This window comes from Pristis pectinata, chromosome 7 (assembly GCF_009764475.1).
Source record: "Pristis pectinata isolate sPriPec2 chromosome 7, sPriPec2.1.pri, whole genome shotgun sequence".
Taxonomy (NCBI): Eukaryota; Metazoa; Chordata; class Chondrichthyes; order Rhinopristiformes; family Pristidae; genus Pristis; species Pristis pectinata.
In genome coordinates, this window is record NC_067411.1 from 2488779 (window position 1) to 2515970 (window position 27192).

Below are 27192 nucleotides of genomic sequence, written 5' to 3' on the forward strand. Positions count from 1 at the left end.
TTGACCCAAAACGTGGACATTTCCTCCCCTTCCCCCCCCCCCCCCCCCCCGACAGATACTGCTCGACGCACTGAGTTCCTCCAGCAGCTTGTGTGCTGCCCCAGATTTCCGCATCTGCTGACTCTTGTGTCTGGACAGGCCGGGACTGTTTTCCCTCGAGCAAAGGTGGCTGAGGGATGACTGAGGTTCATAAAATCATGAAAGGCATAGAGAAGGTGAATGGTCACAGACTTTTCCCCAGGGTGGGGGAATCTAAAACTAGAGGACATAGGTTTCAGGTGCTGGGTATATGGAACGAGCTGCCAGAAGAATTGATACGCAGAACATTACAGCACAGTACAGGCCCTTCGGCCCACAATGTTGTGCCAACCTTTTAACCCACTCTGAGATCTATCTAACCCTTCCCTCCCACATACCCCTCCATTTTTCTACCATCCATGTGTCTATCTAAGAGTCTCTTAAATGTCCCTAATGTATCTGCCTCTACCAGCACCCCTGGCAGCATGTTCCAGGCACCCACCACTCTGAGTAAAAAAAAACCTACCTCTGATATTCCCCCTGTACTTTCCACCAATCACCTCAAATTATACCCCTCATGTTAACTATTTCTGCCCTGGGAAAAAGTCTCCAGCTATCCACTCGATCTATGCCTCTTATCATCTTGTACATCTCTATCAGGTCACCTCTCATGCTCCTTTGCTCCAAAGAGAAAAGCCCTAGCTCGCTCAACCTATCTTCATAAGACATGCTCTCCAATCCAGGCAGCATCCTGGTAAATCTCCTCTGCACCCCCTCTAAAGCTTCCACGTCATTCCTATAATGAGGCGACCAGAACTGAACACAATACTTCAGGGTTTTAGAGCTGAAACATTACCTCGCGGCTCTTGAACTCAATACCCCGACTATTGAAGGCCAACACTCCATACGCCCTCTTAACAACTCTATCAACCTGCGTGGCAACCTTGAGGGATCTATAGATGTTGACCCAAGATCCCTCTGTTCCTCCACACTGCTAAGAATCCTGCCATTTACCCTGTATTCTGCCTTCAAATTGACCTTCCAAAGTGAATCACTTCCACCCTTTTCCAGGTTGAACTCCATCTGCCACTTCTTAGCCCAGCTTTGCATCCTATTAGTGTCCTGTTGTAACCCTCGACAATCTTCTACACTATCCACAACACCACCAACCTTCGTGTCTTCAGCAAACCTACTAAACCACCCTCCCACATCCTCATCCAAGTCATTTATAAAAATCACAAAGAGCAGGTGTCCCAGAACAGATCCCTGTGGAACACCACTGGTCACCGACCTTCAGGCAGAATACGCTCCATCTACCACCACCCTCTGTCTTCTATGAACGAGCCAATTCTGAATCCACACAGCCAAGTTTCCCTGGATCCCATGCCTCCTGACTTTCTGAATAAGCTTATCAAGCACCTTACACCACATCCACTGCTCTACCTTCAATGTGCTTAGTTACATCCTCAAGGAAATCATTCAGGCTCGTGAGGCACAACCTGCCCCTCACAAAGCTATGCTGACTGTCCTAATCAGCCTATACTTCTCTAAATGCTCATAAATCCCATCCCCTAAGAATCTTTTCCAGTAATTTGCCCACCACTGAAGAAAGGCTCACTGGTCTGTAATTCTCAGGGTTATCCCTACTCCCTTTCTTGAACAAAGCAATAACATTGGGACCCTTGCTCTTTGCGATTTTTATAAATGACCTGGATGAGGAAGTGGAGGGGTGGGTTAGTAAGTTTGCGGATGACACGAAGGTTGGGGGTGTTGGTGGATAGTTTGGAGGGCTGTCAGAGGTTACAGAGGGACATAGATAGGATGCAGAGTTGGGCTGAGAAGCGCCAGATGCAGTTCAACCCAGATAAGTGTGAAGTGGTTCATTTTGGTAGGTCAAATATGTTGGCAGAATATAGTATTAATGGTAGGACTCTTGGCAGTGCAGAGGATCAGAGGGATCTTGGGGTCCGAGTCCATAGGACGCTCAAAGCAGCTGCACAGGTTGACTCTGTGGTTAAGAAGGTATATGGTGTATTGTCCTTCATCAATCGGGGAATTGAATTTAGGAGCCGTGAGGTATTGCTGCAGCTATATAGGTCCCTGGTCAGACCCCACTTGGAGTATTGTGCTCAGTTCTGGTCGCCTCACTACAGGAAAGATGTGGAAGCCATAGAGAGGGTGCAGAGGAGATTTACAAGGATGCTGCCTGGAATGCAGAGCATACCTCACGAAAGCAGGTTGAGGGAACTTCGGCCTTTTCTCCTTGGAGAGATGGAGGATGGGGGGGGACCTGATCGAGGTGTATAAGATGATGAGAGGTATTGATAGGGTAGATAGTAAGAGGCTTTTTCCCCAGGCTGAATGGTGGCCGCAAGAGGACCTAGGTTTAAGTAGCTGGGGAGTAGGTTATAGAGGAGATGTCAGGGGTAAGTTTTTTACTCAGAGAGTGGTGAGTGTGGGGAATGGGCTGTCGGAAACGGTGGTGGAGGCCTGATACGATAGGGTCTTTCAAGAGACTGTTAGATAAGTACATGGAGCTGAGTAAAATAGAGGGCTATGGGTAAGCCTAGTAATTTCTAGGGTAGGGACATGATTGGCACAGCCTTTGTGGGCCAAAGGGCCTGAATTGTGCTGTAGGTTTTCTATGTTTCTATTTAAGGTAACTTTATTAGTCACGTGTACATCGAAACACACAGTGAAATGCATCTTTTGCGCAGAGTGTTCTGGGGGCAACACACAAGTGTCACCACGCTTCTGGCGCCAACATAGCATGTCCACAACTTACTAACCCGTATGTCTTTGGAATGTGGGAGGAAACCGGAGCCCCCAGAGGAACCCATACAGTCACAGGGAGAACGTACAAACTCCTTACAGACAGTGGCTGGGAATTGAACCGGTCGCTGGCGCTGTAATAGTGTTACACTAACCGCTACATTACAGTGCCTGCCCCCCTCCAATCATCTAGTACTACTCCTGTGGCCAGTGAGGACGCAAAGATAATCACAAGGGCTCAGGAAATCTCTTCCCTCGCTTCCTGTACATCCCGTCTGGGCCCAGGGACTTATCCTATCCTAATGTTTTCAAAAGTTCGAGCACATCCTCCCTCTTAACATCGATATGTTCTAGCTTATCAGCCTGTTTTACGCTGTCCTCACAAACGTCAAGGGCTCCCCTGACAGGTGAACACTGAAGCAAAGTATTCATTAAGGACCTCCCGTACCTCTTCTCACTCCAGGCACATGTTTCCTCTTTCATCCCTGGCTCGGTCCCACCCTCACTCTAGTCATCTCCTGTTCGTCACATACGAGTAGAACGCCTTGGGTTTTCTTTAATCCTGCTCACCAAGGCCTTCTCATTCCCCCTTCTAGCTCTCCCGAGTCCATTCTTAAGCTCCCTCCTGGCTACCTTGTAACTCACCAGAGCCCTGTCTGATCCTTGCTTCCTAAACCTTAAGTAAGCTTCTTTCTTCCTCTTCACTAGAGATTCCACATCTCTTGTCAACCATGGTTCCTTCACCCTACCATCCTTTTCCTGCCTCAATGGGACAAACCTATCCAGAAACCCCTGCAAGTGTTCTTTAACCAACCTGCACATGTCCATTGTGCATTTCCCCGAGTACATCTGCTCCCAATTTAGGCTCCCAAGCTCCTGCCTAATAGCATCATAATTCCCCCTCCCCCAATTAAATACTTTCCCATATCGACTGCTCCTATCTCTCTCCAAGGCAAGAGTAAAGGTCAGGGAGTTGTGGTCACTGTCTCCGAAATACTCGCCCACTGAGAGATCTGACACCTGACCAGGTTCATTGCCTAGTACCAGGTCCAGAGTGGCCTGTCCACATACCATGTCAGGAATCCTTCCTGGACACTCGTAACAAATTCCGCTGCATCCAAACCTTTTGCATTAAGGAGGTGCCAATCAATGTTATGAAATCACCCATGACAACAACCCTGTTGTTTTTGCACCTCTCCAAAATCTGCCTCCCGATCTGCTCCTCTGTCTCTGTTGCTATTGGGGGTGGGTGGTGTGGGGTGGTTCTGTAGAATACTCCCAACAGAGTGATCGCTCCCTTCCTGTTTCTGACTTCCACCCACACTGACTCAGTGGACGATCCCTCCAGAACATCCTCCCTTTCTACAGCTGTGACACTGTCCCTGATCAGCAAATCCACTCCCCCACCTCTTACCTCCGTCCCTGTCCCTTTTGAAACATCTAAATGCTGGAACATCCAGCAGCCATTCCTGCCCTTGTGACAACCAAGTCTCTGTAATGGCCATGTTGTAGTTCCCTGTACTTACCCATGCTCTAAGTTCATCAGCCTTGTTCCTGATACTTCTCTCATTAAAGTAGACACACTTCAGCCCATCCAACTGACTGCAATTTTGCCCTTTCAAATGCCTATCCTTCCTCAGTCTCTCTACACGCTGCATCAACCTGCAACTGCACGAACCTCTGACCTATCACTCTGGTTCCCATCCCCCTGCCAAACTAGTTTAAACCCTCCCCAACAGTTCTAGCAAACCTGCCTGCAAGAATATTGGTTCCCCTCCAGTTCAGGTGTAACCTGTCCCTTTTGTACAGGTCGTACCTTCCTCAGAAGAGATCCCAATGATCCACAAATCTGAAACCCTGCCCCCTGCACCAACACCTCAGCCATGCATTTATCTGCCAAATCAACCTATTCTTACCCTCACTGGTGCGTGGCACAGGCAGCAATCCAGAGATTACTACCCTCAAGGTCCTGCTTTTCAGCTTCCTACCTAGTTCCTCATATTCACTTTTCAGGACCTCATCCTTTTCCTACCTACGTCATTGGTACCAATGTGTACCACGACTTCTGACTGCTCACCCTCCCCTTCAGAATGCTGTGGACCCATTCCGAGATGTCCCTGACCCTGGCACCCAGGAGGCAACGTACCATCCGGAGTCTCTTTCACATCCACAGAATCTCCTGTCTGCCCCCCTTACTATTGAATCCCCTATCACTACCGCTCTCCTCTTCTCCCCCCTTCCCTTCTGCACCACACAACCAGGCTCAGTGCCAGAGACCTGGTCACTGCAGCTTTCCCCAGTAGGTCGTCCCCCCCTCAACAAAGCGGTATACCTGTTATTGAGGGGAATGGCCACAGGGGTACTCTGCACTACCTGCCTATTTCCTTCCCCCTCTCCTGACAGTCACCCAGCTATCTGTCTCCTGCAGCTTGGGTGTGGCTACCTTCCTGTAGCTCTGATCTATCACCTCCTCATTCTCCCATAGGAGCGAAGGTCACCAGCTGCAGCTGCAGCTCCAGTTCCCTCACACGGTCTGTAAAGAGCTGCAGCTGGATGCACCTCACATCTGGCAGGAAGAACACACCATTGACCCTGGATCCATTGTCACTACTTCTCCTCCACCCCCCAAAAGCCTCAGCTCGCCCATTCCAACACCAGCCCACTCCAGCAATGGCTGCTCTGCTTGACCCTTCCTTCTTTTTATTGGTTGTTGCCAATTGGCTAATTTCCCGTTCAGTTATCACCCGACAATTTGCAGCTGTGCCTCTCCTAGTCTCTGGAAAGGAACTGGGTCCCGACACTCACCTCTTTATGTGGCTCCCACTTCTCGCTCCAAGTCACGGCCCTCACCAGCTGGAAAAGGAAGGTAGAGGAAGTTTAAATTTGGACAGGTCCACAGATAGGAAAGGTTTAGAGGGATAAGGGCCAAACACAGGGAAATGGGTCGAGCTCAGGAAGGCACCTTGGTCAGCGTGGGTGTTGGGTTGAAAGGCCGCTCCTGTGCTGTGTAACTGACGCGAAAACCCCAGAGCATTTTATGTACAGTAAGGGCAGCAGGTAACCAGGGAAGGAGTGGGGTCCATTATGGACAAGTTGACAGTCAGTGTGTGGAGCCAGAAGACGTGGGAGAGGTCTTAGAACACAGAACAGTACAGCACGGGGAAAAGCCCTTCAGCCCAGCGTGTGTGTGCCGAACATGATGTTCATGCCATCAGGTGGGAGACTGCCCAGGCAGAATATGAGATGCTGTTCCTCAAGGTTCACCAAGTACCTTCGCTCTGTCTGCTGTACCAGCCGGGATCTCCCGGTGGCCGGCAATTATAATCCCACTTCCCATCCCCACACTGACTTGTCTGTCCCCGGCCTCCTCCACTGCCGGGTCGAGGCTAAACGCAGGTTAAAGGAACAGCGCCTCATATTGCGCCTGGGCAGTCTCCAACCTGGCGGCATCAACATCGAATTCTCAAACTTCTGGTGACCGCTCCCCCTCTGCCTCCTTTCCCTCCCCTCCTGATCCATCCCGGCCCCCATCACCCGATGTCTTCCCCCTCCCCCACCCTCCATCTACCCATCACCCACACACACACACGCTCCTCCCACTGGTTCCCCTCCCCACCTCCTTCCCTTTATTCCAGGCTCCACCTTCTTCTCCTATCAAATTCCATCATCTTCAGACCTTTGTCACCTCCACCCATCACCTGCCAGCTCTTGCCTCACCCTCCCCCTCACCTCTGTATACTGACCATCTCCCCTCTATCTCAGTCCAGACGTAGGGTCTCGACCTGAAACGTTGACTGTCCATTTCCCCCCACAGACGCTGCCTGACCCACTGAGTTCCTCCAGCAGCTCGTGTGTTGCTCCAGATTCCCACATCTGCCGTCTCTTGTGTCTGACGCAATATATTGATGAGGGTAGTGAGGCTGATGTGGTTTACATGAACTCTGGGAATGTCTTTGACAAGGTCTCACATGGGGGACTGCTCCAGAAGTTGGAGCCCATGGAATCCGGGGCAGGTTGGCAAATTGGATCCAAAGTTGGCTTGGTACTGGGAGGCAGAGGGTTGATTTTGTGATTGATAAGATAAGATGAGATATCTTTATTAGTCACATGTACATCGAAACACACAGTGAAATGCATCTTTTGTGTAGAGTGTTCTGGGGGCAGCCCGCAAGTGTCGCCACGCTTCCGGCGCCAACGTAGCACGCCCACAACTTCCTAACCCGTACGTCTTTGGAATGTGGGAGGAACCTGGAGGAAACCCACGCAGACACGGGGAGAACATACAAACTCCTTACAGACAGCAGCCAGAATTGAACCCGGGTCGCTGGCGCTGTAATAGTGTTACGCTAACCAGTGGTGAACCACAGGGATTGGTGCTGGGACCTTCACTGTTTGTCATGTACATTAATGACTTGGACATGAACGCAAAAAGACGCATTTCACTGTGTGTTTCGATGTACGTGTGACTAATAAATAAATATCTTAATATCTTAGGAGGTGTGATGAATAAGTTAGCGGGTGACCCGGAAACAGGATGATATTGATCAGCTGGTAAAATGGGCAGAGATATGTCCGATGGAATTTAATCCTGATAGGTGGAAGGTGACGCAGTTTGGGAGGCCAAATAAGGGTCTGATATACAGTGTGAATGATAGGGCCCTGGGGGCTATTGAGGAACAGCGTGACCTTAGTGCACAAGTTCAAAGATCCCTGAAGGTGGCAGCACAGGTAGATAATGGGGTGAAGGACATGTACAGGGGGCTTGTCTTCATTAGTCAAGGCGTAGAGATCATGGTACAACGTTAGTAAACAGCAGCTTTATCCACAGCAGGGGTATGTGTACAGTTTGGTCAGCACACTGCAGGAAGGGTGTGACTGCATGGGAGAGGGCACAGAGGAGATTCACCAGGACGTGCCTGGGATGGAACGTTTCAGTTACGAGGAGAGACGGGAGAGGCTGGGTCTGTTCTTCCTGGAGCGGAGTGTCCTGGTGAGAGTGTACACAATTACACGAGGTTAATAGTGAGAAACGTTCCCTGCAGTAGTGGTGTCCGTGACCAGAGGGCACAGGTTGAGGATAAGAGGTCAGAAGGAAACCTGTTTTACCCCGAGGGTGGGTGGAGTCCGGAACACACTCCCCTGACATGAGCAAAGACCAGCTGTAACTGAGGGAGCAGCAGTGTTGGAGAGCAGGGGCAGTACTGAGGGAGGGTCCCACTGAGGGAGGGTCCCACTGAGGGAGGGGAGGTACTGAGGGAGGGTCCCACTGTGGGAGGGGAGGTACTGAGGAGGGTCCCACTGAGGGAGGGGAGGTACTGAGGGAGGGTCCCACTGTGGGTGGGGAGGTACTGAGGGTGGGTCCCACTGAGGGAGGGGAGGTACTGAGGGAGGGTCCCACTGAGGGAGGGGAGGTACTGAGGGAGGGTCCCACTGTGGGAGGGGCAGTACTGTGGAAGGGTCACACAGTGGGAGGGGGCAGTACTGAACCCCGGCCGCCTGTTGCTTCTGCAGCCAGGAGGAGACGGTGTATCACACGTACGCGGAGCGCGAGAGGTTTCAGTCCCTCTTTTGCATATCTGCGGGGGCTGCTGCTTAAGTTCTGGCTGCACTTCAGCCCGGCGCTGTTGGTTTACGGCACCCGGTGCGGCGCAGGGCGGGGTGCGTGGAGGATCTCCTGGTGGGTCTTCTGCTGGGCCTGGCCAAGCTGGCCATCCAGGGGACGCGGCGGCGGGCGGCCGAGGGTTCCGGCCGGTCGGCCTGCCTGCCCGTCTTCCGCGCTTACGTGCGCGCGCGGTTGTCTTTGGAATGGGAGCACGCGGTCTCCTTGGGCGCCCTGGCCGAGTTCCGCGCTTGGTGGGCCCCTCAGGGGATCGCGTGTGTCGTGGGTAGTACAAAGGCGATTCTTATTTGAAGTGTTGCGAGTGGGTGTAGTGTTGTGTGTGTGGTTCGTTAGTATTAGTTTGCATTCTCTACCGTAGTATGTCATTGTGTAGTTTCTTCTTTTCTGTATTAGATGTTGTGTACTGACACTGGTTGTCCTTTTGTAGAGCTTTTAGCGAATAAATGTTTATATATATAAAAAAAGGGGCGGTACTGTGGGATGAAATGTGATACGAAGCCTCCTTGTGCTTTCTCACCTGCCATTGTATATAACCTGTGGTGTTCTTGCCTCCAACATTCATCCTTTGGTAGTTCCACCGAAGCTGCCAGTGGTGTTGTTGCTCTGTGTGAACTCCTGCTGTGCACAGATGCACCTCACGGTTCCACGTTCGACCAGTGGAAGGAGGAGTGGATTGCTGGCCACAATCTCTGAGCCGGGGGCTGTTTTGGGGAGGGAGGTGCTGGCAGGACAAAGGGTGTGGAATGACCACCACTCAGTCTGAAGTTTCAGGCAGTGGGATGCAGCTGGAGCTGGGGGTTCTGTGCTGGACTCCTGCCAAGGCCGGAGTCTGGTGATGGGCTGTGTTGGGGCAGGAGTAGGACTTTCACTGGCCCTGAAGATTGGTTTATTATTGTCACATGTACAGATACAGTGAAAAGATTTTGTGTGCGTGCCATCCAGACCGATCATTCCACACATCGAGGTCATACAAAAGGGAAACAGAATGCAGAGTAAAGTGTTTCAGTTACAGAGGAAGTGCAGTGCAGGCAGACAATAAGGTGCAAGGGCCACGATGAGGTAGATTGGGAGATCAAGAGGTCACCTTTATTGTACAAGAGGTCCGTTCAGGAGTCTGATAACAGCGGGATAGAAGCTGTCCTTGAGCCTGGTGGTACGCGCTTTCAGGCTTTTGGTATCTTCTTGCCGATGGGAGGGGGGGAGAAGAGAGAACGTTCTGAGTGGGTGGGGTCTTGATTATGTCGGCTGCTTTACCGAGGCAGCGGGGGGTATAGGCAGAGTCCCCGGAGGGGAGGCTGGTTTTTGTGATGGATCATGAGCCAAAGGTACCCCAGAAAAAAAAACACTGCTCAGTGCTGCGTTAAAATCTCAGCTGCTCTTTATTAGGGGGACTGTGCATTACACAGGCAGCAAGCAGTCCCGTACGTACACAGCAAGGTCAGCATTCCGGGCAGATGTGGCAGACGGGTTGTATGGCGGATCAGGGGGTGGATGTGGGTCCACACAACTCAAGTGGGATCTTCCTGCACTTCAGTGCCCCCAGGAGGCACAGGCTGACCACCTTCTGCCGGGAGCCCATCACGATGCAGTAATCCTCTGCCCCGCTCCGCGGACACTGGTTGGGAAGGAGACACTGGCACACGGACTCTGCAGGAGACAGAGGGAGAGGCACAGGCTGGTCAGCCGGTGGTTCCCAACGGGGGAGACACACCCCCACCCAGTGGGGCAGGCTGCACAACATGGGATCATCCTGTCCGCACTGAGGGAGGAGCGGTACTGAGGGAGGGTCACACTGTGGGGAGGTGGTACTGCCCCAATCAGCTCCTGACCCCCTGCCCCCACCCAGCACACACTCCCCACCACAGGGGCAGAGGCAGCATTTAATGCTTCAGCAGTTGTCCGTGGGAGAGAATTCCACAGGTTCACCGCTCGCGGTGGGAGGACATCCAAAATAACTCGTCCTTAATCCCTGGAGTCCCAGAGTTGTACAACACTGAACTAGGCCCTTCAGCCCCCCACGTCCATGCCGACCTTTTTGCCCATTTACACCAATCCCATTTGCCCACGTTAGGACCGTATCCTTCTCTGCCTTGTCTGTTGAAGTGTCTGTCGAAATGTCTCTTAAACGGAGTGACCTCCACCACCTCCTCTGGCAGTGAGTTCCAGATATCACAGGTTCAACACTGTGTAAAAAACTTTCCCCACAGATCCTGTTTAAACCTCCTTCCTCTCACCTTCCACCTATGCCCTCTTGTTTTTTGATCCCCCACCAGGAGAAAGAATCTGACTATCCAGTCCTGATGCAGGGTTTTGACCTGAAATGTCGACAGTTCCTTTCCCCTCACAGAGGCTGCTCGATCTGCTGAGTTCCTCCAGTGGTTTGTGTCCTTGCATCTGACTATCTACCCCATCTATGCCTCTCATAATTTTACCCACCTCTATCAGGATCCCCCCTCAGCCTCCCTCGCTCCAGGGAAAACAGTCCCAGCCCGTCCAATCCCTCCTCCATATCTAGAGTCCTCCAATCCGGGCAACATCCTGGTGAACCTCCTCTGCACTCTCTCCAGTGGAACCACATCCCTCCTGGAGTGAGGTGACCAGAACTGTACACAGTGATCCAAGTGCAGCCTCACCGGTGTTTTGTAAAGTTACAACATAACCTCCCAACTTTTATACTCTGTGCCCCGACCTATGAAGGCCAGCGGGCCGTGTGCTTTCTCCACCATCCTATCTACCTGTGTAGCCACTTTCAGCGAGCTGTGGACTTGGACCCCAGGTCTCTCAGATCATCACCATTCCTCAGCACCCTATCACTTACTGCTCATGTCCTACCCCTATTTAACTTCCCAAAATGCATCACCTCACACTTGTCAGGATTAAATTCAACCTGTCATGGCTCTGCCCAACTTCCCATCTAATCTAAGCCAGGACTGCAGATGCTGGAATCCAGATGAAAAACACGATGATGCTGGAGGAACTCAGCAGGCCAGGCAGCATCCGTGGGGAAATGCAGGCAGTCAATGTTTCAGTCGGGACCCTTCTTCAGGACTGAAGATAGGAAAAGGGGAAGCCCAATATATAGGAGGGAAAAACAGAGGCAGTGATAGGTGGACAGAAGAGGGGAGGCAGGGTGGGCACAGGCTGGTGATAGGTAGATGCAGGTAAGCGATAGTGCTGGGCAGGTGTGGGGGAGGAGGGGAGAGCAGATCCACCAGGGGATGGGTCAAAAGTAGGGAGAAAGAGGAAAAAAACTGTGCACCGCTGTGGCCTTAGACAACCTTCCTCACTATCCACAACACCAACTACTGTGTCATCTGCAGACTGACTGATCTTAGACTGTGAGCCCTGGTCCTGGATTCCCCCGCCACTAGGAACACCCTTCCAGTGACTACCCAGTTCTGTTAGAATTTCTGATACCCCCTGTCAATGTTCTGAACTCCAGTGACTATGATTCTGTTTGACCGGATCGCTCCTCGTCCATCAGTCCTGCCACCCCAAGACGTGGCCCGTGAATCCCCCCATCATGAATAAACAGTTCCCTGTTGATCCTGGGTGGTCTTGGCTTCTCAATGAAGCGTGGGCTCTTTCTGTGCCATTAAATTGAACTACCCACCGGGCAGACCCTGGGAGGCCGGCCTTGCAGTTACCTGTACACTGCTCCCAGTCACCACAGCTGTCCAGAAACCCACACGGCTCCCTCCTGCTCAGCGCCAACAGGCGAGCTCGCTCCACAGCCCACGGCAGGTCAGAGTCCTCACATTGACCCTCCTTCACCAGCTGCAGGTCCTGCCCCTCACATCTGGCCACCAGGTAGGCACACCTGGAGGTGGTGGCCAGCCTCTGCGTTGTAACGTCAAAAGCACACAGCTCGGGGGGCCGGGCAGTCCTGGAAATACAGGGCAGGGTCAGGGAGAGAGCACTCACATCACACTCACTCACTCACACTCACACACACACACACACACACAGCTACACACAGACACACACACTCACACAGAGACACACACCCACACACATACACACACACAGACACACCACACAAACAGACACACTCACACACACTCACAGACACACCACACACACACTCCCTCACGCACACTCGATCTGTATGCAAGACAAGTTTTCACTGTACCTCGGTACATGTGACAATAATAAACTGATCCAATTCACATCCAGTCACACACTCACACTCGTCTATCTTCATACACTTACACACACACACACTCTCAAGCACACACACACACATACTCAGCCAGTCACTGTCCCAGACATACACACTCACACAAACATACACCTGCACACACACCCACGCTCCCCACACCTGTCACATCCACACACACACACACACGTGTTCATGCGCTCCACACCTGTCACATCCACACACACCCACACACGTGTTCACGCTCTCCACACCTGTCACATCTACACACACCCACATTCATTCACTCACAAAAACATACAGACACACTCACACAGCCACACACCCTCAAAGGCACACACTGGCACAAGTTCTATGTACAACACACACTTCCAAACACACACAGATACATATTTGAAAAGACATCCTCAGATTCACACACTCACTGAAAAATGAACACACTCGTGTTCCCAGCACCAACACACACTCTCATCAACACGTAACCCGTACACAGATCTTCCTTCTCCCACAGACACCACACACACACACAGAAGCACATACATGTAACACATATGCAGAGATACACTAATGTACGGAGAAATACACAGAACACAGAAGACCCAGAAGTGTAGGCAGCTCACTGTACATATGGCAGCAGGCAGCCAACCACCCAGACAGACAGACACAGGTTCAGACACAGACTCACCCAGACAGACGAGGCAGGTCTGGCCGTGTGTAACCTACCCACAGTCCTGTTCCGCAGACATGCAGACACATTCTGAGCCGCTCCTTTTTTTCCCCGGGGGGCATCCTTTGGTGTCGATAGCTGCACAACAAAAGGACTGGGATTACACAGAGATGGGACAACTGTGGGAAGAAGGTCAGACATGGACGGTGACCCACAGAGAGCTCAACACACACAGTGTTGTCCCAGCTCCAGCTTGCAGTCCGTCCTCAGTGATGCTGGGCACGGCCAGGGACTGATGACCGACCACACACACACACTCCACACACACACACCACACCCACACACACACACCACACACACACACACACACACACGCACACACATGAACGCTCTCACACACGCACGATCTCATACACGCACGCTCTCACACACGCAATGCCCTCACACACACGTGCCCTCACTCTCTCACACACACATGCACGCACACACACACACACACACACACACACACACGCATGCCCTCACATACACACACCGTGCATATGCGCAGTGAGAGATTGGATCGGCTGGGTCTGTTTTCCTACAGGCAGCTGAAGGGGACCTGTAGAAGTCTGTAAGATCATAAGAGGCATAGACAGAGTAAACAGAATCTTTTTCCCATGTTTGGGGTATCTGTGCTTCTCGTAATTTTATAAACCTCTATAAGGTCTCCCCTCAGCCTCCGCTGCTCCAGAGAAAACAACCCAAGTTTGTCCAACCTTTCTTATAGCACATGCCCTCTAATCCAGGCAGCATCCTGGCGAAACAACAAGCAATCTGCTGAGGAACCTTGCCATCTTTGTCCTTCTTTCTCACAGGAACACGTTGGTCCTGAATTCTGACCAGCTGCCTTTAAACGACTCCCACAGGTCAGATGTGGACTTACCCAGTAACAGCGGCTCCTAGTCTTCTCTCCCCAGCTCCTGCCTAATACTGTCGTACTTAGCCTTTCCCCACTTTAGCACTTTCCCCAGCCTTATCCTTTTCTATTACTGTCTGAAAAGTTATGATCATTATTCCCAAAGTGCTCTCCCACTGAAACTCTAGTCACCTGTCCAGGCTCATTTCCCAATGCAAGGTCCAGAATGGCCCCTTCTGTGGTTGGACTATCTACCTACTGTGTCAAGAAACCCTTCTGGATGCACCTAACAATTTCTGCCCATCTAAGCCTCTGGCACTAAGGGAGTCCCAGTCAATATTGGGGAAATTAAAGTCACCTACTATAACTAACTTGTTGCTTTTACATCTTTCCTTAGTCTGCCTACATATCTGTTCCTCTATCTCCCACTGGGCATTGGGAGGCTTATTGTGTAACCAACACACACTCTCTCTCTCTCACACACACACACACACACTCTCACACACACACACTCTCTCTCACACACACACACGCACACTCTCACACACACACACACTCTCTCTCACACACACACACGCACACTCTCACACACACACTCTCTCACACACACACACGCACACTCTCACACACACATACACCCATTCTCTCTCTCACACATACACCCAGACAGTCTCCCTCACATACACACCCACACACACTCTCTCTCACATACACCCACAAAAACTCTCTCTCACACACATACCCACACATATTCTCTTTTACACACACTCACATGCACACACTCTCTCACACATGCACGCGTGCACACACACACACACACTCTCTCTCTCTCACACATGCGCGCGTGCACGCACACACACACACACACACACACACACACACACACACACACACACACACACACACACACACACCCTGTTCCCTGTGACAGACTGCGAACCCAGTACTTTACTGGGAGTGGGGTTACCTGCGGGGAACTGAGACTTACCGAGCTGGCAGGTGATTTGGTCGGGAAGCTCGGGCTCCCAGGTGAGTCCAACTGTGCAGGTGTACTGGGTGTGTCCTGTGGGAGCCGTGCCGAGCGGACACTTCACCTGCACTGACTCTCCCACACTGTACTCGGCTCGGAGAGGCTGCAGTGTGGCTGTGCCGGACACCTCTGGTCTGCTGCACACCGTCCCTGCAACACAACACAGAGGTCACCAGGGAATCCAACTCCTCGGGGCTCGGCTACACGGGGAGAGAAGAGGGCTGAGGCACGGGGGGGGGGGGTGGGGGAAGGCTGGCAGTGGGTCACAGGGGCTGGAAGACAGGCACTGCTCACGTCTGCTACCACTGACCCACTGTTGAGGAGTCTCTGCAGTCTCCAGGACCCAAAGATCATCCAAAGAACACAAGGTTCCGCAGGGGTGACCTTGGGTTCTCCAGCCCCCTCCCACTCTGACCCATGTGTGGCATCCCATCAAAGCTTGTGGGTTGGGACCTCACCTTCTGACAAGGCAGCTAACACCCCTCAGCAGTTTCAGGTAACCTGCCATTCCAGTTTGTGCCAGTAGGGTCCTCAGCACCGCCCCTTTCACTAGCACCTGGGTCACTGCTGAGCGTCAGGCTTGCTTTGCTGTCTTGCCTTGGATCTATTTTATTTATTCAAGGGCTGTGGGCTCTGCAGGCTGAGCCAGCATTTAACTGCCCATCCCATGTTGCCCTTGAGAAGGTGGTGGTGAGCTGCCTCCTTGAACCGCTGCAGTTCCTGAGGTGTGGGTACCCCCACAGTGGTGTCAGGGAGGGAGTTCCAGGACTTTGACCCATCAACGGTGAAGGAACGGTGAGATATTTCCAAGTCAGGATGGTGTGTGGCTCGGAGGGCAACTCCCAGGGGGTGGTGGTCCCCGTGCTTTGGCTGCCCTTGTCCTTCCAGCTGGTAGAGGCAGTGGGTTTGGAAGGTGCTGTCTGAGGAGTCTCGGTGAGTTGCTGCAGTGCCTCCTGTAGATGGTCCACACTGCTGCTACTGTGTGTCGGTGGTGGGGTGAGTGAGTGGGTGTGGGTGGGGAGCCTGTCAAGTGGTCTGCTGTGTCCTGGATGGTGATGAGCTGCTTGAGTGTCATTGAAGCTGCCCTCACCCAGTCCTAAGTGCGATGGATAAGTTCCCTCACACTCCTGACTTGAGCCTTGTAGATGGTGGACAGGCCTTGGGGAGTGAGGGGTGAGTTACTGACCGCAGGGTTCCCAGCCTCTGACCTGCTCCTGTGGTCACACTGTGTATGTGGCTTCTCCAGTTTCTGGTCAGTGGTAACCCCCAGGGTATCGACAGTGGGGGGATTCAGTGACGGGAGTGGTGTTACATTCAGGGTGCTACATAATGCAGAGGAGGGGTTAAAGGTAGGGGAGCTGGTTTGCTGGGTCACGGATCCCACCAACAGCAAGCGCGGGCCCTTACGCTGACACTCCACTTCCTCCTTGAGCCAGGTACCATCAGGCAGGCAGCGGTAGAACTGGTACCCGGTGGGAGCGTAGCCCGTGAAACACATAACCTCCAGCAGCTCCGCGACCTGGTACCGAGGCTTGGACACCTGCAACAGACACCGCTGGTCACTCCACACTGCTCATCCCTCAGGACCCGTCCACCTCCCTGTGTCCCTGACCAGGCAGCCAACTGAGAGGCTTGCTGGGCCAGTTCTGGGTCAGGAGTCAAGTAGGGATTGGGTAACCAGGCCTTATCCCCCAGAGAAGGTTCAGTAATCGGGTGGGATTTATCACAATCGATCATCTTTGCCCTCACCTTTACTGAGACCAGTTATTGCTGACTTTCCAAGTTCCTGATGTTTAATTCCACACTGCCATGGTGGGATTTGAACCTGGGGCTCTGGGCTGTTAGACCAGGTCACCATGTTATTAGTCAGACAGTTTTACCCCTGTACAGGAGCAACAAGAGGGGCTGGATGGGAACAGACTGTGGCTGTGAACAGTCATGGTAGGATGATGATCGAGGCATTGGCCAATCATACAGCAGAGAACAGAACAGCACAGGAACAGGCCCTTCAGCCCACCATGTCTGCGCTGAACACGATGCTGGATTAAATTAGTCCCTTCTGCCTGCACATGATCCACGTCCCTCCGCTCTCTGCACATCCATGTGTCTGGCTAACAGCCTCTTAAACCCCTCTATCATATCTGCCTCCACCCCCACCCCTGGCAGCACATTCCAGGCACCCACCACTCTCTGTGTAAAACACTTGCCCTGCACATCTCCTTTAAACTTTCCCCCCTCACCTGAAATGCATGTCCTCTAGTATTTGACATTTCTATCCTGAGAAAAAGACTCCGGCTGTCTACTCTATCTGTGCCTCTCATAACTTTATAAACTTCTATCAGGTCTCCCCTCAGCCCCCGCCGCTCCAGAGAAAACCATGTCCAACCTCTCCTTATAGCTCATGCCCTCTAATCCAGGCAGCATCCTGGTGAACCTCTTCTGCACCCTCTCCAAACCCTCCACACCCTTCCTGTAATGGGGCGACCAGAACTGCACACAATGCTCTGTGTGGCCTGACCAAAGTTTTGTACAGCTGCATCACTGACTCTTATATTCAGTGCCCAGACCGATGACGGCAAGTATGTCGTACGCCTTCTTTACCCTGATCTACCTGTGTGTCCACTTTCAGGGAGCGATGGACTTGGACTACAAGATCCCTCTGTACATTAGACCCCATCACAGCAAACATCCTCCTCCGTCTCCGGAGACCCAGAGCCTGGGGAACCATTCCCATCCCACACAATACACACTGCCACAGGATCTAATTGTCATCCCATCACGAATTGCCCTAGGCAAGGTCAAGGTGGACCAGTGATATAACTGACCAACTAACCACTGAGGCAAGAGTTGACCACCAGTGTTCAGACCAGGGGTCTTCGACCTGAAACATTAACCCTGGTTCTGTCTCCACAGGAACTGCCTGACCCACTGAGCATTTCCAGCATTCTCTGCTTTTACTTCAGATTTCCAGCATTTTTGTTTTGGTTTTAGAGACACCAGAGACTGCAGTCGCTAGAATCTGGAGCAACTCAGCGGGTCGAGCAGCATCTGTGGGGGGGAAGGAACTGTTGACGTTTCGGGTTGAGACCCTGCATCAGGACCGAGGGTGAAGAGGGGAGCTCTGCGGTGTGAGGGGCCAGAGGTGATTGATAGACTGAGGAGGGGTGAATGATGACGGGCAGGTGGAGCACAGTGGGGGGGCCGGGGAGGGGTGGAGTTCGGAGACAGGCAGCTGGGTGATAGGCAGACACAGTGAAATAAAGGATGATGGAGGGAGGAGGGGGAGGGGGAGGGGAGGGGGAGGGTGGGGACGGCTGCTGAGGGAGATCAGCTGGAACACAAAGGGATCCCAGTGCTGGACTCAGTAACGGAGGTGAGAGTGGGAACCATTAGGGGAGAGGTGTATGGCAGATGGAACCGGAACCAGAGGGGGGGGGGGGGGTGGGAACGGAGGGGGAGATCCAGTGGGTGAAATGTGGGTGGAACTGCGTGGGGGATGGGTGGTGGGGGAGGAGTGAATGGAGTGCCGTGCATTCGGAAGGGGTGAACTTAGAGGAATGTTTTGGTTTTAATTCTCCATTGACTGTGTTGGGTGCAGGGCTGGAGTCAGGGTGGAGCCCAGACCTGGTTGTCAGGATAATCCGTCACCTTTACCAGGCACAGGGTGTCGTGGCCAGAACTGGAACCGTCCAGTGGCGGGACTGACCCTCTCGGTCTCTGCACGGTCACTGGGTAGATTCAAGCTGGGATCCATAAATCGTTAGTCACTGAGAGAGTTGTGAATCGGACAGGGTTAGCAATGACCAGCCTCGGGGGTGGAGGGGCTGAGACTGAACCATAGAACAATACAGCACAATACAGGCCCTTCGGCCCACCATCTTGTGCCGTTCATCAAACCACACCTAAGACTATCTAACCCCTTCCTCCCACATATCCCTCTATCTTAAATTCCTCCATATGCTTATCTAACAATCTCTTGAACTTGACCAATGTATCAGCCTCCACCACCACCCCAGGCAGCACATTCCATGCACCAACCACTCTCTGGGTAGAAAACCTCCCTCTGATATCTCCCTTGAACTTCCCACCCATTACTTTAAAGCCATGCCTTCTTGTATTGAGCATTGGTGCCCTGGGAAAGAGGCGCTGGCTGTCCACTCTATCTATTCCTCCTAATATTTTGTACACCTCTATCATGTCTCCCCTCATCCTCCTCCTCTCCAAGTGTGTATTCCCTTCACTGGAGGGGCCGGTGTAGAGGAGAACGATCCTGCAGCAGCTCCAGAGGTAATGGTGTGGGTGCTGGGGGGGTTGGGGACACAAGCTGCAGCTGATGCCCCGGCTTTGTGGTTTCTTCATTTCTCCGGGGTATGGGCGCTGCATTTATTGTTCATCCCCAGTGGCCCTCAGGGGGTGGGGTCCATCTGCCTTCCTCAACCGCTTCTGCTAAGGAGGCAGTTCCAGCACTTAGACCCGGTGATGATAAGATTTGATATCTTTATTAGTCACGTACATCGAAACACACAGTGAAATGCATCTTTTTGCGTAGAGTGTTCTGGGGGCAGCCCACAAGTGTCGCCACGCTTGTGGGAGCACCTTCACCAAGACTGCACCCACTGTGGGAGCACCTTCACCAGGACTGCACCCACTGTGGGAGCACCTTCACCAGGACTGCACCCACTGTGGGCACACCTTCACCAGGACTGCACCCACTGTGGGCACACCTTCACCAGGACTGCACCCAGTGTGGGCACACCTTCACCAGGACTGCACCCACTGTGGGAGCACCTTCACCAGGACTGCACCCACTGTGGGCACACCTTCACCAGGACTGCCCCCTGTGGGACACCTTCACCAGGACTGCACCCACTGTGGGAGCACCTTCACCAGGACTGCACCCAGTGTGGGCACACCTTCACCAGGACTGCACCCACTGTGGGCACACCTTCACCAGGACTGCACCCACTGTGGGAGCACCTTCACCAGGACTGCACCCACTGTGGGCACACCTTCACCAGGACTGCACCCACTGTGGGCACACCTTCACCAGGACTGCACCCACTGTGGGCACACCTTCACCAGGACTGCACCCACTGTGGGAGCACCTTCACCAGGACTGCACCCAGTGTGGGCACACCTTCACCAGGACTGCACCCACTGTGGGCACACCTTCACCAGGACTGCACCCACTGTGGGAGCACCTTCACCAGGACTGCACCCACTGTGGGCACACCTTCACCAGGACTGCACCCACTGTGGGCACACCTTCACCAGGACTGCACCCACTGTGGGAGCACCTTCACCGGGACTGCACCCTGTGTGGGAGCACCTTCACCAGGACTGCACCCAGTGTGGGAGCACCTTCACCAGGACTGCACCCACTGTGGGAGCACCTTCACCAGGACTGCACCCACTGTGGGAGCACCTTCACCAGGACTGCACCCAGTGTGGGCACACCTTCACCAGGACTGCACCCAGTGTGGGCACACCTTCACCAGGACTGCACCCACTGTGGGCACACCTTCACCAGGACTGCAGCACTTCAAGTCGAGGGCCATCAGAGACAGGCATTGTGGGCAGGCATGATAGTGTAGCGGTTAGCGTGGTGGTATTGCAGTGCCAGCAACCGGGTTCGGTTCCGGCCGCTGCCTGTGGGGGGTTTATGTGTTCTCCCCATGTCTGTGTGGGTTTCCTCCGGGTGCTCCGAGTTCCTCCCACGTTCTGAAGACGTACGGGTTAGGAAGTTGTGGGCGTGCTATGTTGGCGCCGGAAGCGTGGCGACCCCACCCCCTGAGGGCCACTGGGGATGAACAATAAATGCAGCGCCCATACCCTGGAGAAATGAAGAAACGACAAAGCCGGGGCATCAGCTGCAGCTTGTGTCCCCAACCCCCCCAGCACCCACACCATTACCTCTGGAGCTGCTGCAGGATCGTTCTCCTCTGCACTGGCCCCTCCAGATGTAAATGGCCTTCTCCTGCTTCTCTCCCTCATGTTTTCAGTGTGGGAGCCAAGGTGAGAGTGCTGACAGTCACTGATAGCAGTTATTGCCCACAGGTCCCACTGACTGTCTGCTGTTGGCCAACACTTGTAAACCAACAGTCATTGACCAACACATGCTGATCAACACCCCTGGACTAATATCCATTGACCAACAGTCATTGACCAACATCCATCAACCAACACCTGTTGACCAACACCCGTTGACCAACACCCACTGACCAACACCCACTGGCCAACACATGTTGATGAAGTCATTGACCAACACCCGTTGACCTGCAGCTGTTGACTGGCGGCCTTTGGCCAGTAATTGACCAGTAGACTTTGATTTTGCAACCACTGACCAGTGGCTATTGACTGGCAGCTGTTGACAAGCAGTCAGTGATGGGTAGGGGGTAAGTGCTTACCCTGAAGTAGCCGTTGTCCAGGGGCTCTGGTCTGGGGCAATACACGGTGCCATCGCTGGGTTCAGTGGGCTCGGGATCCACCATCTCCCTCCGTTCCTCGTCGTCACTGATACACAGGGTGGTCCTGAGGACGAGCAGAGACAGGATGGGATCTTCACTCAGCCCATGCCCACAGGTAGCAGGAACCACCGACTCTCCCAGCATGCTTCCACCAGCCCCACACTCTACCCACTGGGAACCAGAGACCACTCAGCGCTCTGCTGCCTGATCCCCCCTCCCATTCCCCACACTCACTGACCAACACTTGCTCCAGCCCAGCCTCCTCCTCCCTTGGAATTCCTACCTGACCCCGACCTCCCTGTCACTGGAGGGTTAAAACTCCGACAGCTCCTCGTATCATTCTGTCAGCCCAAAACAACCGCTCCAGTGTGGCTGGGACCCACCCTGCCTCCCTCCTCTTCTGAAGCCCATCTCCGTCACCTGGGCCAGGACCCCTGATCTGGCTCTGATTTGGTATGATAACTCCTGGCCAACAGCTTGTGCATTAATGGCGCTATACAAATGGAGGTTGTTGATCAGACTAGGTGCAGCTGAGGGGTGGACAACCCAGTTGGGACTGATCAGGGTGTGGGAGCCTCTCCCAGTACAGAGACTCCTTGCTGCCCACACACCTCCCCCAGGACCCTCCCCGTTTCTGTGCCCATTCCCTATGCAGGCAACTTGGAGGCAAGCACTCCCCAGTTCCAATCTCAATCCAAACCCATCCCCCAACAGCCAATCCAAACCCATCCCCCCAACAGCCAATCCAAACCCATCCCCCCAACAGCCAATCCAAACCCATCCCCCAACAGCCAATCCAAACCCATCCCCCAACAGCCAATCCAAACCCATCCCCCAACAGCCAATCCAAACCCATCCCCCAACAGCCAATCCAAACCCATCCCCCAACAGCCAATCCAAACCCATCCCCCCAACAGCCAATCCAAACCCATCCCCCCAACAGCCAATCCAAACCCATCCCCCAACAGCCAATCCAAACCCATCCCCCAACAGCCAATCCAAACCCATGCCCCCAACAGCCAATCCAAACCCATTCCCCAACAGCCAATCCAAACCTATCCCCCCAACAGCCAATCCAAACCCATTCCCCCAACAGCCAATCCAATCCCACTCCCCCAACAGCCAATCCAAACCTACTCCCCACTGGGGGAGCCTGTGGTGTAGGGCTGGGGATGGTCCAGCCATGGGGGGAGGTGGAATGCGAGAGGCGGGAGGTGGGAGGCGGGAGGGAGGGGGGGGGGTAGGAGTGTGGTGGTGTGGGGGGGAAGGGACTGAACTTGATGAACAGTGACGCAGAGTGGACCCTGTCCTGGGGCAGGCTCCCCAGTGACCCCTCTGTAGGACAGGTCAATCAAATCCTGACCCACCTCCTTTAACCTCACCAGCAGTGACGGGCAGGACAGACTGGGTCTGATTCATCAGTCCCCCCATCATAGAGTCACAGAGACATACGGTACAGAAACAGGCCCTTCGTCCCAACTGGTCCATGCCGACCAAAGTGTCCATCCAAGCTCGTCCCATCTGCCCGCATTTGGCCCAAATCCCTCTGAACCTTTCCTGTCCGAGTGTCTTTTACACACTGTACTTATACCCACATCACCCACTTCCTCCAGCAGCTCGTTCCATACACCCACCTCCCTCTGTGTGGAAAAAGTTGCCCCTCAGGTCCCCTGTAAATCTTTCTCCTCTCACCTTAAACCTCTGCCCTCCAGTTTCAGACTCCCCGACCCTGGGGAAAAGACCGTGACCGTCCACCTTGTCCATGCCCCTCATGAGGTAATAAACCTCTGTAAGGTCACTCCTCAATCTCCTTCGCTCCAGGGGAAACAGACCCAGCCTGTCCAGACTCTCATAACTCCAGCCCTCAGTCCCGGGAATGTCCTGGTGAATCGTTTCGGCACTGTCTCCAGTTTAATCACATCCTTCCTACAGCCAGGCGACTGGAACTACACACAAGTCTCCAAGTGCGGCCTCACCAACATCCTGCACAGCTGCGACATAACGTCCCACCTCCTGTTCTCAATGACCCGACCTACCCACCCACCCACTCACCGTCAACATCGAGGTGCTGCTCCCCACCCATTCCCTCATCCTAGGACCCCTGACCTGAGAGCACCCCCCATTCCCACTGCACTCTGGGATACTGGAGGGCCCCACAACTCACTGCGCATTTGGTGGTGGGGGTCTAGAAGTGATGGGGAACATTTTGAGGTGGGAGGGGTGAGTGGGCAGAACCCCTGACAGCCCAATCCGTTCCCTTCCATGGACCTGGCTGTGTGTCAGTGCACAGGTGCCGGGGAAGAGCTGGGGGGGGAGCAACAATCTACTGCCAGCTGCCCTCACCCTGACGGGCCAAACGGCCTCCTGTGCTGTAACAACTCATGATCCTGTGAAGTCCCTGCTTCCCCCTCTGTCCTGCCTGATGTCCTTCACCCAGAGGAAGGGGGAGGGGGTGGAGACATCCCTACCCAGCGGCCAAGAGGGAGATGGCACAGGGCTGCTCCTGGCTGTCTGCACCCTCACACCACCGCCCCCCGTGCTGGGGGCTGGGGTTGTTGCACTGGCGCCTCCTCCTCCGACGGTAGGACGTGTTGCATGAGCTCCACGCTGACCAACAGCTCCAGTGACCATCCTGCACCTCTGTCGGGAACACAAACACAGTCAGATACAGCGTCCTGCACAGCCCCAGGAAACACACAGTCAGATACAGCATCTTGCACTGTCCCAGGGAAAATAAACGCAGTCAGATACGGCGTCCAATGCCACTCAGGGAACACAAACACAGTCAGATACGGCGCATATGTCACAATGTGCAGGTCTCACAGAACGCACGTCTCACAGAGCACGGGTCTCAGTGCACGGGTCTCACAGTGCGCATGTCTCACAGTATCTCACAGTGCGCGGGCCTCACAGTGCTCACGTCTCACAGTGTCTCACAGTGCGCGGGCCTCACAGTGCACTGCGCTCCTGCACCAAAAATCAAAAAAACTACAGAAGCTGGAAATCTGAATTAAACACAGAAACCACTGGAAACACTCAGTAGGTCGGGCAGCCTCTGTGGGAAGGGGCACAAGGTGGAAGACCCCTCGTCAGAATTGGGAAGAAGACAAAGGAAGCTGGTTAAACTGTAGGGTGGGTGGGGGAGTGGGTGTCTCGGGGAGGGGGTGTCTCAGGGAGGGTGACCACGGGGCTAGGCAGGGCTATCTGGTTAGTGAGTGAATGGGAGCAGTTCGAGAGTGAGAACAGGGACACAGTCTGAACTGTTGGGCAGGTCTTCTTGTTCAGGAACAGGCCCTTCGGCCCACCATGTTGTGCCTAGGCCAATGACGCCTAATTAAACGAATCCCTTCTGCCTACACAGTCCACATCCCTCCACTCTCTGCACATTCACGTGTCTATCTAACAGCCTATTGAACGCCTCTATCGTATCTGCCTCCACCCCCACCCCTGGCACCACGTTCCAGGCACCCACCGCTCTCTGTGTAAAAACACCTGCCCCGCACATCTCCTTTAAACTGTCCCCTCTCACCTTAAATGTACACCCTCCAGTATTGGAAATTTCGACCCTGGGAAAAAGATACTGGCTGTCTACTCTTATAATTTTATAAACTTTGATCATGTCTCTGCTCAGCCTCCGACACTCCAGAGAAAACAACCCGTTCACCCGACCTCTCCTTATAGCACGTTCTCTAATCCAGGCAGCATCCTGGTGAACCTCTTCTGCACCCTGTCCAAAGCCCCCACATCCTCCCTGTGATGGGGTGACCAGAACCGAATGCAACACTCCAGGTGCGGCATTTTGCACACCTGCATTCTCTTGTCTATGCTCTGGCTCTCTAACTCCTGCAGGCTCCTTGTGTCGTGCTCACGACTTGCTAACCCACCTACCTTTGCACCGTCAGTAAATATGCCCCCAGTACAGCCTGTCTCTTCATCCAAGTTAGTCAAAAGTCAAAGTTGAGTTTATTGTCGTACGCACAGGTGCAATGAAAAACCTACTTGCAGCAGCATCACAGGCACAGAACAACAAACCCACAACATTCACAAGAAAAAAAGCCTAGACATAAATTAAAATTGAGACACAAGAGAGACCCCAGATGCTGGAATCTGGAGCAAGGCACAAAATGCTGGAAGAACTCAGCGGGTCAGGCGGTATCCGTGGAAGGAAATGGACGGTTGATGTTTTGGGTCGAGACCCTTCAATTAAACACAATTTTTACAAGAAAGAACACAATTAAAACAAAAAAAAATAATGTCCATTTTAACCAGATGGTAGATGGTTGAGGGTCACCACTGATCCCTGTGATACCCATGAGTTACTGATTACCGATCTGTCAGTTAGCCAGTCACCATCGATTCTGAGACATTCCCTCCAAAGCTGTGAGCTCTCACCCTGTGCAGGAATCTTTCACGTGGCCCCTTTGTAAGAATCCAAACGTTCTCCATCCACTGACATCTACCGCTATCCCTTTATCTACACTGCGTGATGTATTCCCAAAGAACTTTACTAAGTTTGCCAAAGATCATTTCTCTACTCAGAAAGCCACGCCAATTCTGCTCAATGTTATTTTGATTTTCGCAATGTCCAGCCATTTTTTTAACAATAGTTGATGCCAGCATTTCCCCGTTGACAGATGTTCTGAGAACTGGCCAATATTTTCCTGTTTTCTTCAACAGTGCTATTACATTTGTGGTTTTCTAATCCTTTCCAGAATCCAGGGAATGTTGGCAGATTACAGCCAGTGCAGCCACTTCTGTTGGGACCATGGATAGTGCCAACAGGTCCCGTGGACGATCGGACTTTAGCCCCAGTACCTTGTACTTGCTATTGGATTTTCTGCTGTTTCATTGTCTTGGGTGTGAAGACGGATACAAAATATTTGTTCAAAGGCTCTGCATTTCCTTAGTTCCCATCAGTAATTCTCCAGTCCCAACCTCCGGGGACTGCAGCTACAATTTTCCTTTTCAAATACTCGCAGAAGCAACAACTCTCATACTTTCTCTCTCTTTAGTTATTTTTAGTTGTCCCTTGCTGCCTTCTAATAGTTCACAAACCTCTGGTCAACCACTAATCTCTGCATCACTGTGTGCCTTTTCCTACAATCCAATACGACAGAGGCCATTTGGCCCACCTGCTCCATGCTAGCTCTCATCAGAACAATCCCATCTGTCCCATTCCCTTCCCACCATCCAGGGACCCAAACAATTATTTCAGATGAAGCAGCGATTCTGTCAGTTAAGGGCAGTGTGCACACGGATTGGGCGATTGCTCTGCAGAACACTTGCGTTCATTCTGCAGAGATCACACTCTGACCCCTCCGTCTGTGACCTCCTGTACAGTTACAGTGAGCCCAACACAGGCTTCAGGAACAGCACCTCATCTTCTGTCTGGGCACGTTGCAGCCTTCTGAACTCAATATTACACAGAACATAGAACACAGAACAGTACAGCACAGGAACAGGCCCTTCGGCCCACCATGTCTGCTGAACACGATGCCAAATTAAACTAAACCCCTTCTGCCTGCACATGATCCACATCCCTCTGTTCCCTGTGTGTTCAT

The 27192-nt window shown here is 53.0% G+C and overlaps 1 protein-coding gene across 1 annotated transcript in view; it reads right to left on the minus strand.

The window, feature by feature from the left end:
- Positions 1–9772: 9772 nt before the first annotated feature.
- The window catches only part of c6 (complement component 6), a 52842-nt gene continuing 35422 nt past the window's right edge, over positions 9773–27192 (minus strand). Inside the window, 7 exon segments of the mRNA XM_052020497.1 lie at positions 9773–10057; positions 12058–12296; positions 13293–13374; positions 15123–15314; positions 16572–16704; positions 21572–21695; positions 24100–24271. Coding sequence (XP_051876457.1) covers positions 9891–10057; positions 12058–12296; positions 13293–13374; positions 15123–15314; positions 16572–16704; positions 21572–21695; positions 24100–24271 — 1109 coding nt within the window. The 3' untranslated portion in view covers positions 9773–9890.